This window comes from Lithobates pipiens, unplaced genomic scaffold, assembly GCF_037356315.1.
Source record: "Lithobates pipiens isolate NorthernLeopardFrog02 unplaced genomic scaffold, aLitPip1_a1.2 Scaffold_22, whole genome shotgun sequence".
NCBI lineage: Eukaryota > Metazoa > Chordata > Amphibia > Anura > Ranidae > Lithobates > Lithobates pipiens.
In genome coordinates this window covers 260688934-260706160 of record NW_027507784.1, presented here as the reverse complement: position 1 = coordinate 260706160, position 17227 = coordinate 260688934, and the positions used below count along the sequence as shown (strand labels likewise).

General features: G+C 42.8%; 1 protein-coding gene across 2 annotated transcripts in view; it reads right to left on the bottom strand.

The window, feature by feature from the left end:
* The window catches only part of POLR3E (RNA polymerase III subunit E), a 115622-nt gene that overhangs the window by 60440 nt on the left and 37955 nt on the right, over nucleotides 1-17227 (bottom strand). For both annotated transcript variants that reach the window (XM_077449002.1, XM_077449003.1), the window contains 6 exons: nucleotides 11301-11420; nucleotides 7686-7771; nucleotides 3548-3592; nucleotides 3114-3205; nucleotides 1938-2058; nucleotides 58-139 (listed from right to left, as the gene is read on the bottom strand). In XM_077449002.1, the coding sequence (XP_077305128.1) occupies nucleotides 58-139; nucleotides 1938-2058; nucleotides 3114-3205; nucleotides 3548-3592; nucleotides 7686-7771; nucleotides 11301-11420 (546 nt within the window). The remainder of the gene's footprint in view (nucleotides 1-57; nucleotides 140-1937; nucleotides 2059-3113; nucleotides 3206-3547; nucleotides 3593-7685; nucleotides 7772-11300; nucleotides 11421-17227) is intronic.

Genomic DNA, 17227 nt, shown 5'->3' with positions numbered 1-17227 from the left:
TTGTCCAGTACACATTGACATTTATACAGCCTTGCACGGCTTATAATGAACACTTACAACATAATCTCTTCCCCGACATAGAACTTCTGCTGGAACCCCACTGTGCGGGCTTGACGATTCCTTTGGATACAAAACATCACTGGACAGGAAAGGAAAGCAAAGAAAACATTAAATCTGTAAACACATTGGGGTACAGTGGATACAACAACTGTTCCACACCCTAAAATTATACATTTCTTTTGTTTAATAGGTCCAGAGAACACAGGAAGAGAGAAAAAAAAATATATGTATATATATTTTAAAACCACAGCAAAGCAGCAAATCAACTTTTATCAGTTTGAATGAACATTTCCAATACCCATCATAATTTGCTCCATACACACTAGTCCTGTCGCAAACTGTGCAGTTTCAGCAGACTAAACAGGGCTGTTACTGAGGTGTACATTTAGATTTGTCAAGTTAATAGTTATGCCCTCATCTCTGTCCACTGATGTACGCCGACACTCATGACTGTCACAGAAAGGACAGAGGTGTCTTTTACATGCACACTGTGATCGACACTATGGCTTCACCTTCTCTAGGAAGTGTAAGATGCAAGACTGCAGAACGTGAACAAACAAACATTAACTGGGTCTCAGAGGACAAATTTGAGCAGTATCTGCTTATCAATTAGGTACTGGTGGGGTTTAAATCGCTGAACAGTTCACATTTGGCAGTGGTAGCTATAAACAGAACAAAATAAAAGGGTTACTTTAAGTGTACAGGTCAATTTCTTGCGGTTATAGTCAGCTTGGTATTTTATCTCTAGGACCAATCAGATCTGCAGCAAGATGCTGACAGAGAATGCTATTTAAAAAAAAATGAACGGGTCCGTTTATCCCAGTGTGAACTGTGATGTCCTATGTTTTTGACGTACTCCGTTTGCCTCACGATTCTCCTCCATAAAAAAAAAAAAAAAAGCAGTTCAACACGTTTGCATGTGGCTAGTTCAGTTTCAGACAGAGTCCACCCATTTCAAAACTGTTCAAGACAAACAATGTTCAGTTCACCATTTTAAATAAACAAGTCCCCAAGAAGATATCCAGAATATTTTCAGTCAAAGTCCATTAAGGACTTCCAGCACGCCATATAGTAGAATGACGGCCGGAAAGTGGTTAAGTTATCCTGAGTGGACGTCATATGACATCCAGTACAAGAAGCCGGGGGTGTAGTGCGGCAATCGTTGGTGTGGTGTGTCACTCTGACCTCTTGAAACAGAAAATGGTTCTAGACAGCCGCACTATGAAGAAATTGCCTTTTTATATTATAATATATATATATATATATATATATATATATATATATATATATATATATATATATATATATATATATATATATATATATATATATATATATATATATATATAAAAATATCACATCAAAATCAAGTATACATGCCCCAGCAGACAGGGGAGCTGATGCGTTTCATAGTGCTTACTCATAGCTATAAGCTGCCATTGGTGTTGCTTATAGGCGACACTGATGGCGCTTATAACCCCATTAGAGGTGCCAATCAGTGCTCATCAGTGCTGCACGTCAGTGCCGCCTATAAGCGCCCATCAGTGCCACCTACGAGTGCTGCGTATTAGTGCCTCATAGTCAGTGACGCCTCATTAGTGACGCCTCATCAGTCAAGGAGAAAACTAAGTTATTTACAAAATGTTATAACAAACAAAGAAAATATTTTTTTATTTGTTTAGCAAAAAATAAAAACCCCAGTGGTGATCAAATATCACCAAAAGAAAGCTCTATTTGTGGTAACAAAAATATACAAATGTTTGTGTACAGCATTGCATGACCGTACAATTGTCATTAAAAAAGCGCTAAAATCAGAAAATTGGCCTGGGCAGGAAGGGCCCAGTATCAAAGTGGTTTAACAGAAAAAATCTATTTACCTTTTAACAACCCAGTTCCCTTGGACCAACAACGCCACCTGCTGTATACACCGAAGAACTGTAATGGATTCTGTTCCTGCTGCCATTAAGCCCATGAGATTTGCAAAAGGTATCACCTTAACTGTATTGATAGCAAGAAGAATAGTGGAACATGTTATTGCTGCTCAAATATATCCACATCTGTTACCTGTATGTAGAAGACAGAGCATTTTGGCTTTACTAAATATTTTGTACATTGTTTTAGAGCGAAGTGCAGTAACCAGTCACTGATCACTTTGCTCATACCAAACGATTACAAAATGCATTCTGATTGGTTGCTGTAATTACTTAGCTATTTGCACAATTTTATTGAAAAGTCAGTGGGTAGAACTTACAAAATGGAAACAGCTGTGCACATTAACCAATCAGCTTCTAGTTTCAGCTTGCTCCGTTAAGCTGTTAAAATTAAAAACTAGAAGCTGATTGGTTGTGTCACATGCAGCTGCTCCAGTCCTTGTAAGTTCTCCTATATGTGTGTGTTAAACCAGAGAGACAATATTCCTACTACGGCTGGGTTCACACCGCTGCGGGTGAGAGATCCGGATGTGATTCGCACCGCACTGCAAATCACATCCGATCTGTCTGTGCGATGCGAGTTCAGCCATACAGATAGTATGGCTGAATTCGCATCGCACCCGCCGCAAACTCGCACAGGACCCTTTTTTTGGTCCACAGCAGAATCGGATTGCATGGGTGTTCACACCATGCGATCCGATTCCTGTCCGAGTTTGCAGATCGCACTGCGATATGCGGACTGGTCTGGGGGTGTCATTAAGATTTCATTGACACTCCCAGCAGTCCGCATAGGGCAGTGTGAACTGCCGGCGGGAGGCATGCGATGCGGGAAAACGCCACGGATTTGCGGCGTTCCCGCATCGCTATGGTGTGAACCTAGCCTACAAGTGAACTGTGATGATATAACTTAAAAAAAATTGTGGCAGCATTATATTTGTGTTGTTGCTTAATAAGGCACATTTATATTAACAATGGAAATATGAAACTTAATATTCATACACACAAAAGTAAAATACGATAAAAAATTTCTCTGTCCAATAGGTATTTTCTAATATTTTTTTACATTTAAAACGCTCTCTGAAAAAGTAATATCTTGCCCCCCCCCCCCCCCCCCTCATTTACCGTTTTTCATGAGAATCTTGATCTGGTCAGCCAGTGGCAGAGTCCTCAGCTGAGCCATAGATAAGACATTGCTAGGTGCAACAGGCTTCTCGCTGTAGGGGAAATGACACTTTCAGCAAGAATGTTATTTACATTTGATTAGTGTAAAACTAATGCCATTACCATTTTGATATGTTAACAAAATGATATGCAGATAAAAATGATATACTGAAATGTGATTCAAAGAAAACCCCCCCCTTTTTTTTTTTTTAAAGAAGAACTAGAGCCAGACAGGTTTTCATCAAGGCCTTTGTTATGAATAGGAAGATTATTCCTAGTAGAGGCACATGAAGCAATGCACTTTTTCAATTTCTTCTATTGACTAAAATTATTGCAAAACAGCAAAAAAGAAGAAGGAAAAAAAAAAAAAAAAAAAAAAAAAAAAAAAAACTTACGTTTCTTCTTCGACACTGGGAGGCATCAACATTTGAAGGTATTCACTAAAGCAAAGGAAACATTAAGCCATGGTTAGGTTCCCTTGCAGATACTTTTTAACCATTTGTCAGAGAGAAGTTTGTAAGGGCGCTGTACCTAAACCCCTTCATACTGCAATCATTGTTATGGAGGAATCTGAACACCAAATCTAATAACTTTAACTCTACAGACTCACCATTGAAAGATATGTTGAACTCATATGAGATGCATTATAGAAATATATGGATGACTATGAGACCCAAGATGGACCCCTGAGATCTAAAAGTTGCTTTCTGGTCAACTGAATGTATTCATGTTGATAACACATGCCATCTCTTGCAGTAACCAAAGCAACATTAAACTAAAAGGCTCCGTTATATGATAAATGTTATGCACAAATTATCTTTTAGGCAGCTGTAAAGACAGCAAATGCAGGGCCTGTGTCAATAGACTTCTGTTCACTTCAAGCAGGATTTGCATTGTAACACAAACCCATTTGATGCAGGCCAACTGCCTACATATTAACCATTTACTGATGGAGACTGGAGAAGACGCTCATATTCCCATCTATATACTGTGGAGTGAAAATAAAAAAAACTGACCTTGTGTTTAAAGCTGTATTAGACCTCCATATGTGTATGAGGTCCATCTACGAAGGCAAGGCCACACCTATAGAGCACATGGTGGATTTAAAAGGACACCAGGGGATGGTGTGATTTTCCCACTGGAGGATTGATTTTTGTAAAGATTCACAAAAGGTGGTTGGACTTTGAGCACCAACAGTGGGGCAAAAAAGTATTTAGTCAGCCACCAATTGTGCAAGTTCTCCCACTTAAGATGAGAGAGGCCTGTAATTGTCATCATAGGTATACCTCAACTATGAGAGACAAAATGTGGAAACAAATTCAGACAATCACATGGTCGGATTTTTGAAATAATTTATTTGCAAATTATGGTGCAAAATAAGTATTTGGTCACCTACAGACAAGCAAGATTTCTGGCTCTCACAGACCTGTATCTTCTTCTTTAAAAGGTTCCTCTGTCCTCCACTCATTACCTGTATTAATGGCACCTGTTTGAACTTGTTATCAGTATAAAAGACACCTGTCCACAACCTCAAACAGTCACACTCCAAACTCCACTATGGTGAAGACCAAAGAGCTGTGGAAGGACACCAGAAACAAAATTGTAGACCTGCACCAGGCTGGGAAGACTGAACCTGCAATAGGCAAGCAGCTTGGTGTGAAGAAATCAACTGTGGGAGCAATAATTAGAAAATGGAAGACATACAAGACCACTGATAATCTCCCTCGATCTGGGGCTCCACGCAAGATCTCACCCCCCTGGGGGTGGGTATTTGCACCCACTTCTGGGCATAGATAGCCGCAGATTTTGCGGGTATTTACGCCACTTCCTGTGGGGCCCCCGCTGTCTGCTGGGAAACACACGGATCCCAGAGACAGCGGGGACCATCCTTATAGCACAGCGCAACTCGCACATTCGCAGTAGGGAACCGGCAAGTCCTGATTCCCATACCGACGATGGCAGCGGCAGCACCCGAGAGCGGATCGAGAGATCGGCTTCAGGTGCAGACATCGCGGGCGCGCTGGATGGGTAAGTGTCCATATTTTAACCACTTGAGACCCGCGCTATAGCCGAATGATGGCTACAGCGCGGATCTCCTTTGCCGGGACGACGTCTATTGACGTCGTCCTGTGCACGAGCGGCCTGCGCGCCCCCTGAGGGGCGCGTGCGGCGCGCTCTGTGATCGGCGAGTCTATGAGACTCGCCTGATCACCAATCCGAGCAAGGGGTCGATCCCGACCCCTTATGTGATCAGCTGTCAGCCAATGACAGCTGATCATGTGATACAATGGAGCCGGTAATCGGCTATTATTCCTCCTCGCGCTGACAGCGCAAGGAGAAAAAAAAAAAAAGAGCCGATCACCGGCGGCCGTGATCGGGACATCAGTCCCAATCACGGCCAGCCCTGCCAGTGCCCACCTGCCCCCTGCCAGTGCCACATGAATAAAAAATGTGTCCCCCCCCCGTTAGTGCCACCCAGCAGTGCCCACAGTGCCACCCAGCAGTGCCCACAGTGCCACCCAGCAGTGCCCACAATCTGCCTCAACAAAGGTGCTGCACCCCAGTGCCACATATCTGTGCCCATCAGTGTCATCTACCAGTGCCCATCAGAGCCACCCATCAGAGCCACCCATCAGTGCCCCTTAGTGCCACCATCCGTGCCACCTTATCTGTGCCCATCTTTGCCCACCAGTGCCGCCTATCAGTGCCCACCAGTGCCGCCTATCAGTGCCCACCAATGCAGCCCATCAGAGCCCACCAATGCAGCCCATCAGAGCCCACCAATGCAGCCCATCAGAGCCCACCAATGCAGCCCATCAGAGCCCACCAATGCAGCCCATCAGAGCCCACCAATGCAGCCCATCAGAGCCCACCAATGCAGCCCATCAGAGCCCACCAATGCAGCCCATCAGAGCCCACCAATGCAGCCCATCAGAGCCCACCAATGCAGCCCATCAGAGCCCACCAATGCAGCCCATCAGAGCCCACCAATGCAGCCTATCAGAGCCCACCAATGCAGCCTACCAGCCTCATCAGCGCACTTCAATGAAGGAGAAAAATTACCTGTTTGCAAAAAATTTTAACAAACTATTAAACATGATTTTTTTTTGCATCTTTTTTTGTTTGTTTAGCAAAAAATAAAACTCCCAGCTGTAATTAAATACCACCAAAAGAAAGCTCTATTTGTGGGAAAAAAAATGATAAAAATGTTATTTGGGTACAGTGTTGTATGCCCGCGCAATTGTCATTCAAAGTGCATCAGCGCTGAAAGCTGAAAATTGGTCTGGGACTGAGGGGGGTTTAAGTGCCCAGTAAGCAAGTGGTTAAAAGTCAGCAGCTGCAGTATTTGTAGCTGCTGACTTTTAAAAACAAAAAACGGCGGAACTCCCGCTTTAAGCCGGTTTATGTCTGGGTCCGTCTGAAATTTGCTAGAGAGCATTTGGATGATCCAGAAGAAGATTGGGAGAATGTCATATGGTCAGATGAAACCAAATTAGAAATGTTTGGTAGAAACAACTCGTCGTGTTTGGAGGAGAGAGAATGCTGAGTTGCAACCAAAGAACACCATACCTACTGTGAAGCATGGGGGTGGCAAAATCATGCTTTGGGGCTGTTTCTCTGCAAAGGGAACAGGACAACTGATCCTTGTACATGAAAGAATGAATGGGGGCCATGCATCGTAAGATTTTGAGTGCAAACCTCCTCCCATCAGCAAGGGCATTGACGATGAAACGTGGCTGGGTCTTTCAGCATGACAATGATTGCAAACACACCACCCGGGCAACGAAGGAGTGGCTTCGTAAGACACATTTCAAGGTCCTGGAGTGGCCTAGCCAGTCTACAGTTCTCAACCCCATAGAAAACCTTTGGAGGAAGTTGAAAGTCCGTGTTGCCCAGCGACAGCCCCAAAACATCACTGCTCTAGGAGATTTTCATGGAGGAATGGGCCAACATACCAGCAACAGTGTGTGACAACCTTGTGAAGACTTACAGAAAACGTTTGACCTCTGTCATTGCCGACAAAGGATATATAACAAAGTATTGAGATTAACTTTTGATATTGACAAAATACTTATTTCCCACCATAATTTGCAAATAAATTCTTTCAAAAATCAGACAGACAATGTGATTGTTTGGATTTGTTTCCACATTTTGTCTCTCAGACACTTTTACGTGGGAGAACTTGAACAATTGGTGACTGGCTAAATAATTTTTTGGCCCACTGTAGATTTACACACCAAGCTTTATTACACATTTTCATATTGATGTTATTTATATTTCTATGTTTAAGTCACACATTTTGTATGTGAGAGATTTGTAATTAATGCATTGTATAAGTGGAATTTGCAGGGGGGTGTATTATTTTTTCACTATTGGTCTTTACCTTATTTGATCATAGGTTGATTTATTTTCATTCTGTGGTGTAAGAAAAGCACCACACTATTTATTTTCAATATGCAATTGATATCTGACTACCTTGCCAAATAAGATGTATACAGCACTGTATTGTATATGGCTTAAATAAATATTTACCTAGGCGACTTTATCAGCTCAGTGTTTTCGGTCATGCCTGGATTCTGACAAAGCAAATACTGCCTTTCGTGTTCAGAACGACCGTCCTGTAAAAAACGTAAGAACACGAACTGACGTCAGAATTTAAATGAATTGCATAAATGCAGATACATACAGTGCCTTGCGAAAGTATTCGGCCCCCCTGAATTTTTCAACCTTTTGCCACATTTCAGGCTTCAAACATAAAGGTATAAAATGTTAATTTTTTGTGAAGAATCACCAACAAGTGGGACAAAATTGTGAAGTGGAACAAAATCTATTGGATATTTTAAACTTTTTTAGCAAATAAAAAACTGAAAAGTGGTGCGTGCAAAGTTATTCAGCCCCTTTACGTTCAGTGCAGCAAACTCACTCCAGAAGTTCAGCGAGGATCTCTGAATGATCCAATGTTGTCCTAAATGACTGATGGTGATAAATAGAATCCACCTGTGTGTAATCAAGTCTCTGTATAAATGCACCTGCTCTGTGATAGTCTCAGGGTTCTGTTGAAAGCACAGAGAGCATCATGAAGACCAAGGAACACACCAGGCACGTTCGTAATACTGTTGTGGAGAAGTTTAAAGCCGGATTTGGATACAAAAAGATTTCCCAAGCTTTAAACATCCCAAGGAGCACTGTGCAAGCGATCATTTTGAAATGGAAGGAGTATCAGACCACTGCAAATCTACCAAGACCTGGCCGTCCCTCTAAACTTTCAGCTGAGACAAGGAGAAGACTGATCAGAGATGCAGCCAAGAGGCCCATGATCACTCTGGATGAACTGCAGAGAACTACAGCTGAGGTGGGAGAGTCTGTCCATAGGACAACAATCAGTCGTACACTGCACAAATCTGGCCTTTATGGAAGAGTGGCAAGAAGAAAGCCATTTCTCAAAGATATCCATAAAAAGTCTCGTCTAAAGTTTGCCACAAGCCACCTGGGAGACACACCAAACGTGTGGAAGAAGGTGCTCTGGTCAGATGAAACCAAAATCAAACTTTTTGCCCACAATGCAAAATGATATGTTTGGCGTAAAAGCAACACAGCTCATCACCCTCAACATACCATCCCCACTGTCAAACATGGTGGTGGCAGCCTCATGGTTTGGGCCCGATTTTCTTCAGCAGGGACAGGGAAGATGGTTAAAATTGAGGGGAAGATGGATGCAGCCAAATACAGGACCATTCTGGATGAAAACCTGTTGGAGTCTGCAAAAGACCTGAAACTGGGACGGAGATTTATCTTCCAACACAAACATCTTCCATCCCAAACATACAGCAAAATCTACAAAGGAATGGTTCACAAATAAATGTATCCAGGTGTTAGAATGGCCAAGTCAAAGTCCAGACCTGAATCCAATCGAGAATCTGTGGAAAGAGCTGAAAACTGCTGTTCACAAACGCTCCCCATCCAACCTCATTGAGCTCGAGCTGTTTTGCAAGGAAGAATGGGTAAGAATTTCAGTCTCTCGATGTGCAAAACTGATAGAGACATACCCCAAGCGACTTGCAGCTGTAATCGCAGCAAAAGGTGGCTCTACAAAGTATTAACGCAAGGGGGCCGAATAATTTTGCACGCCCCACTTTTCATTTTCTTATTAGTTAAAAAAGTTTCAAAAATCCAATAGATTTCGTTCCACTTCACAATTGTGTCCCACTTGTTGGTGATTCTTCACAAAAAATAAAAATGTTATATCTATGTTTGAAGCCTGAAATGTGGCAAAAGGTTCAAAAGTTCAAGGGGGCCGAATACTTTCGCAAGGCACTGTATGTAAGAATACATTTAGAATTTATAAATGACTCTAAGACAGTGGCAGGTATTGATGATTGTATCCTTTACTAAATTTAGTAGCAACACCTCTGCCTTTAATTGTACTTTAAAACTGAACTCCAGGTATAAATATACAGTTAGGTCCATACATATACATATTTGGCCACTGCTAATGTTGCAATATATTCCAAATGCAAATACCACACTTAGAATCAGCTCCAGAACTTTTACCTGTTTAATTGATGATAGATTTCCAAATGTGAGCAACTAATGTATTTTGCCGGGTAGCTGGTAAGTGTGCTGGGAAATGTTTGTATTGTGTTTGTTTTGTGAAAGGCCTTTCATGTACATCTTAATAAAAGCTAGTTACAAATTGATTGAAGCATTTGCCATTTGTGTTTAGTTTGCTGGAATTGGTGTGGGGACACATTAAGTCTCTTCAGCTGTGTTGGACTACTGGTGTGCCCTTGAGCCATTAAAGAGGATTGGGCTACCTTTAGGCACACCGCCCTTAAACAAATTCATTGCTATAAATGCTTCATAATGGAGGTTCTCCTAGATAATAATTAGGGAACACGCTTCACACAAGGCCCTGGTGAAGAAGTGTGACTTCCACACTTTTCCAAATGTGTGCAACTAAATCTTCTATTTTTCATGTAAATTGTTAAATTGGTGTAACTTGATTTTTTGCTGGCTATGTGACAGAATGAGACATGGGAATATCTTCTGTTTTAGGAAGGCTTTACTGTGTTATGCACATGTGGGGGGCTTTTGGATTGCTTTAATCCCTTCTCACTATAACCTATACTGTCTTGTTGGATCCAGAGTCCTGCTCCATAGAAGCCTTGGCTTCCAGACACTGCCCCCATTATGAAGACATAGCCAGAAACAGCTGTATACAGTTTGGAATAAAGAGGCTTGTAATACATTTGGTTGTATTTGCATTATACACCAGCAGTTCTGTGCATCTGCCAAAGGGGCTAAAAGGAATGATTTGCATAATTCTGCCCGCAATCCTAAAAGAAGGAAAAAAAATACGCTTTTTTTTGGGTAGGTGGAGCAAAAAAACCTGTGAATAGGTTGTTTTAGGAAGGCTTTACCTGTGCTATGCATGGTTTACAGCAGGGGTAGCCAAACTTTGAGAGGTGGAGATCTACCTGAACAACATGAGGAGATCAGAGATCACTGGGACTTGGCACCTTCTTTTTTTTTTTACATTGTGTGCAGTTACCTGCGTTTTTTCCTCATAAATTCAGGTAACTACAATGACCCACAGAAAAGAATAATTTTCTATGTTTAATGTTCATACCACAACACTATTTCTCTGTGTTCCAGAGATGTTATATGCAATATGTTTGCATAATATTACATCCCACTGGATGTCCCTGCATGTCACCGCGCAGCAAACAGTGACCAAGGACCGTCGGATGTAATGCAGCGTACAAGGGTCAGTAGTATGTGAGGTAGTGTACAGGTGTCAGCAGGTTGCCAGGTAGTGTTCAGGTGTCAGCAGGCTGCAGGGCAGATTACAGGGGTCAGTGGACAATGACAGTGGGGCAGTGAACAATGACACTGGGGGAGTGCATGGTACCTGTAGGACCGAGGTGCCTGGCAATTCAGGGGTTAATTGTTGCATGTCTGTGTCTCTGCTTGACATTTACACTGGACACGGTTCTCAAGCCCACCCATGAAATTGTGTACCCTTGTGCCTCTGATCTTGCCCGGCTTAGCTACTTTTACTTTGTGTATGATACTTCTGCTACTTCTCCGCCTTCTGTGAAATTCAGCCACAGCTCACTTAACATATACTGTAAGGGCTTGACCTACCTTGACCCCACAGTAATGTAGATGTACCCAGGATTCTTCAGCCTGTTTTTTCTGCAAGAACTCGTAGGTCTGTGCCCTCCTCTGTTTGGCCTGCTCAGTCTCTGGACGCGAAAACCGCACCTAAGTGTTAGAATAGATCACAATTTTACAAGCTAAACCAGACCCACATTGTAAAATAAGCATTAAAAGGTCAATGCACCAGAAACCAGATTTTTGTACTTACTAGAAGTTCTTCTTACTCCAAAACCATTGAGGGACACAGCAATTCAGCAACAGTCAAGAGTTAAGCCGGGTACAGGCGAGATGAATGTCGGGAGACATTTGCTGGTTAAAAAAATTAAAAATGCCCGATATTCGGCACGTGTGTATGTCAGTCTGGCCAGCTTATGTCAGATGAGTATGCTGGAAAACCAGCAACCAACCAACTCCTGACCAGCTGGCAGTTTTTTTTTTTTGTGAACTAATATTGTGCACCAGGCTCTATACTCTTGACTTCAGGAGGTTGGCATGTTGGCAAACAGAAGAAGTTGTAAACCAGTCCCATTTAACCTTTCCTCTACCCAGCATGCCTGAGAGGTGGAACCCGTGTCCCTTATTTGACTTGAAGCTTTTTTTTTTTTTTTTTTTTTTTAAATACAAAATCTTCTTCATTTTCTACATTGTCCATTATATTTAGAAAAAGTCAGGATGACCAGCAATAGTCAAATCAGGTGGTGGGAAACAGTCATTGACAAGTCCAAAAGAATCTGAAAACCATCTGCATTACAGAGGTATCTGAAGATCAATGCCATGTCAAATCTAGATGAGGTGAAGCCCTTGCAAGAAAGAATTGTCATGACCAAAGGGAAGGCCAGGAGGATAAATTCAGTGCTCGAGACCAGGACAAAGAATCACTGGCAAGGGGAGCTTTTCCCTGAAGCACCAAAGGGCCTCCCACCCACAAGAGACTGGAGGATCGATCAACAATCCACCAAAAACCAGGTGTCAAAAAAAAAAAAAAAAAAAAAACTACCCAAAAATGGGAGTAAACTAGAGAAAATAATGAACAGTGGTTAGCAGAAAAATGTACTTGGCCCAAACCCCTGGAAAATGGTCATCCAGAAGGAACTTTTTGGCAAACGCAAACAAATTCAAAAGAGAAGACCTGTTGTTTAAGAAAAGAAGGTTTAGCCTGATATTCAAAATCCTTGAAATTCAACAAAAGAAGGACAAAATATAACAGTTATGAGAACCCCACAACATATCTCAAAGTAGAGAAAAGGTGAGCCCCAAGACTAGAGGAAAAAAACAAGGGTATGAAGAAGAAGGGAGGTAGGGGGAGTGGCAGCTCCGACACAAAGGGAAAACAGGTATGAGGTATACTGAACCCTAGACTGGTGCACAAGAACACCAGAATTAGAACGATGAGTGAGGCTCTTACAACCGAACACTCATGAGTATTCCTAAATTTGACTGACAACTCTGCAAACCTGCTTAACCACTTCCAAATCAATTTTTCTAACAATCATCCAATCAATCCTGGTCAGTGCAGTATCCTCACTGATAAACTAGGGTAGGAACTTAAGACACACCACTAAGAATGATCATTTGATTGGGGACAGGAATGAAGAAAGAATCTAAAGAGGCTTCCTCAGAAGGCTACAGTTCAGCTGCAGAAGCACATATTCCCTGGTGATCAGGCCCCTTGAGGGTCACCAGACTAACACTTCCTTCACAGCAGGAAAGGAAAGGCATTTAAACACTAACCCTTGTGGAGACCATCTATTGAGGGGTTCCAGAAAGCAATGCCTTGTTTGCAAGGAAGACAGCGCAGTCACAAAAAAGACAGACACGTTGCTCCATCCAGAGCAGGGACCGGGTCATTCGAGCTGTCGCAGGAAGAGTTCCAAAACGTTCTTGGAGGTCAAGGTCCTGCAGCACTCAGACAATGTCCAACAGAGAGCTCGGGATTCTGGGGAATCAGATGGAAGTCGCAAGCATGAGAATAGACCCATCAGAGAAGTTCTCCCAGGGTGTGAGGAAGGAACTAGGTCAGAGACTTAAGTATTGCACTCTGGATGTTTAGAACCAAGGAGAGCATCCGATTGTCTCACCCAGAGTCCAGGCTCTTATACAACGATCGAGGGGGAGGCACAAATGGGCTGAGCATTCTCACAAGAAGAAACCATATTTGGAGACGTAGCCCAATCAAACCACAAAACTCAAAAAGAGTAGACAGGAATATCTGACAGATATAAAAGACCCACAGGGAGTCGACTTCCTTAGTGAGGGCCCAAGCTAAAAACCTCAGTTCATAGGGAGCCACAGTTAGACACCTAGGAAGCCATATCCAGATTAAGTCTGCAGATGATGGGACCCACAGAAGGGCTCGAATTATAGGAAGTCCAGGAAACCCATAAGCGATGCAAAGAAAAACCATTAGCGTGGACATAAGGGCCAGTGCTGTAAGGACTGGTGCAGCTGGAGGCAGGATAACAGCAGAACTGGACTATTGACCAAGAGGGAAGGACAGCTGAAGGAAATGCCTGACTCAAGGATCTAGAGAGAAGGTTGCATGGAGGAACTTGAACACCCAAATTACTGGGGAAGGTACCATACCAAAGGACCCAGCTGGATGAACAAAGAACCACATGTATGTATCAAAAGCAACCTTCATGAACAAGGGTGATAAGAGGTTGGATGATTTCTGGCTTCAAGCCCTACAGCTCGAGTGAGAGGCAGGGTCTGAATGTCTACACAATACTAGTGCTGTAGTAGATGAAGGATGGGGTTACGCTCTGCTCCTTCTACAGATCTTCTAGGTTGAGATAGGAGCATGCTCTCTCAACCAGTGGCATTACTTATAAAATGGTTGCCAACGGTAGGTCCAAAAAGAACATCCCTTGAAGGGTAACAAAGTTAGATGTTCTTTGGCCATATCATTGGCATGACAGGCTTGAAGTCAAAGTGCCTTACATACATGAAAGGACATTAGACCCATCCGAGACAGGTTCAGTTGCTAACAAGCTATTGCAACAAAAGTGCACGATTCCATGCATTTGTTCAGATTCCTCTATAAAACAAGGGTCTACACCCAATTGGAGGGAATTTCCCCAGTCTGCCACAGTTCAACAACTTACAATCACTGCCAATGAAAGCCAGTCACTCTAGTCAATTCAAACTGGGCTCCAAGGTGGGAGTTTACCAGTCCGTCAGTGAAATCCTGCTCCAGTAACTGGGCACAAACAAACAGATACATTCCAAAGTGCACACAGGAGGTCCTGTACATGGGGAGGCCTTGAGAGCTGGAGAAGCCTTTGTGGCGGATGACCTTAAAACAGGGGCTCAGATTTCAACTCCTTCTAGGAATACAGAGTAAAGGTGCCCAGAACTAGGGGCGTATGGGCCAAGATTAACTGCAGCAACAGGATAGTCTGCTGTATAACCTTGAGAAGACATGTTGTGCCCCAAAGTGCAAAGCAACAAGGCCCAATGTGAAGCAAGGCCTCTAGCACTCACAAACACAGGCAACTGGTGCTGGATTTTCTATTAGTCAGAGGTGACTATAGGCAGGCAATGGAATTGGACCAGAAATAGAATTATCGCCATAGTGCGATACAAGCAAGAGCAGCAGCAGAATGGTACTTCTATAGACTGAATAGCACGAAGAGGGTGCTGGGAATGAACATAATGCACTCCATCTAGCTGACATTAGTGCTTGGTCCAGCAGCCTTCACAGGTAATCCGGCAGTGGCTAATTGGCATCTCTCACTAAGCAAATCTTCAGAGAAAGGGTCTAACCAGGGGCTTTATATAGCACAAAGTTGCACCGCTCCAGTTGAAATATAAGATCTCCCCTGGTATGACAATTGCTGGGTGAATAGAAGTAAAAAAGGAAGTGGCAGCACTTGTAAAATATTGTTTTATTTCAGATACATTAAAATGAGGACACAGCTTGCACACACATCATCCTGTGGCTTCAGCAAATGCGTTTCACATACCTATGCTTAGTCATGACTACGCACAGGTGTGTGAAACGCATTTGCTGAAGCCACAGGATGATGTGTGTGCAAGCTGTGTCCTCATTTTAATGTATCTGAAATAAAACGATATTTTTATGCTGGCAAGTCCCGCCACCTTCTTTTTTTTCTTCTAACCAAAGGCTGTCTCATGGCTCTGGACCTGGTACGCACTCTTCAGCTAACCAACACAACCACACTCGAGATGGTCACATTCCAGGGTATCCTCGCAATTGTCCAGTATAGAGAGGTCCAGGTATAGTATTCAAAACTTTTGCTGAAGATACACCAATCTGGATATCTGCTACAGTGCCTTGCAAAAGTATTTGGCCCCCTTGAACTTTTCAACCTTTTGCCACATTTCAGGCTTCAAACATAAAACATTTATTTTTTGTGAAGAATCACCACAATTGTGAAGTGGAACGAAATCTATTGGATTTTTGAAACTTTTTTAACTAATAAAAAAAGGAAAAGTGGGGCGTGCAAAATTATTCGGCCCCCTTGCGTTAATACTTTGTAGAGCCACCTTTTGCTGCGATTACAGCTGCAAGTCGCTTGGGGTATGTCTCTATCAGTTTTGCACATCGAGAGACTGAAATTCTTGCCCATTCTTCCTTGCAAAACAGCTCGAGCTCAATGAGGTTGGATGGGGAGCGTTTGTGAACAGCAGTTTTCAGCTCTTTCCACAGATTCTCGATTGGATTCAGCCAATCTGACTTTGACTTGGCCATTCTAACACCTGGATACGTTTATTTGTGAACCATTCCTTTGTAGATTTTGCTGTATGTTTGGGATCATTGTCTTGTTGGAAGATAAATCTCCGTCCCAGTTTCAGGTCTTTTGCAGACTCCAACAGGTTTTCATCCAGAATGGTCCTGTATTTGGCTGCATCCATCTTCCCCTCAATTTTAACCATCTTCCCTGTCCCTGCTGAAGAAAAGCAGGCCTAAACCATGATGCTGCCACCACCATGTTTGACAGTGGGGATGGTGTGTTGAGGGTGATGAGCTGTGTTGCTTTTACGTCAAACATATCGTTTTGCATTGTGGGCAAAAAGTTCGATTTTGGTTTCATCTGACCAGCGCACCCCTTCTTCCACATGTTTGGTCTGTCTCCCAGGTGGCTTGTGGCAATCTTTAGACAAGACTTTTTATGGATATCTTTGAGAAATGGCTTTCTTCTTGCCACTCTTCCATAAAGGCCAGATTTGGGCAGTGTACGACTGATTGTTGTCCTATGGACAGACTCTCCCACCTCAGCTGTAGTTCTCTGCAGTTCATCCAGAGTGATCATGGGCCTCTTGGCTGCATCTCTGATCAGTCTTCTCCTTGTCTCAGCTGAAAGTTTAGAGGGACGGCCAGGTCTTGGTAGATTTGCAGTGGTCTGATACTCCTTCCATTTCAAAATGATTGCTTGCACAGTGCTCCTTGGGATGTTTAAAGCTTGGGAAATCTTTTTGTATCCAAATCCGGCTTTAAACTTCTCCACAACAGTATTACGGACCTGCCTGGTGTGTTCCTTGGTCTTCATGTTGCTCTCTGCGCTTTCAACAGAACCCTGAGACTATCACAGAGCAGGTGCATTTATACAGAGACTTGATTACACACAGGTGGATTCTATTTATCACCATCAGTCATTTAGGACAACATTGGATCATTCAGAGATCCTTGCTGAACTTATGGAGTGAGTTTGCTGCACTGAAAGTAAAGGGGCCGAATAATTTTGCACGCACCACACTTCAGTTTTTTATTTTCTAAAAAAGTTTAAAATATCCAATAGATTTCGTTCCACTTCACAATTGTGTCCCACTTGTTGGTGATTCTTCACAAAAAATTAAAATGTTATATCTTTATGTTTGAAGCCTGAAATGTGGCAAAAGGTTGAAAAGTTCAAGGGGGCCGAATACTTTCGCAAGGCACTGTATGTAGA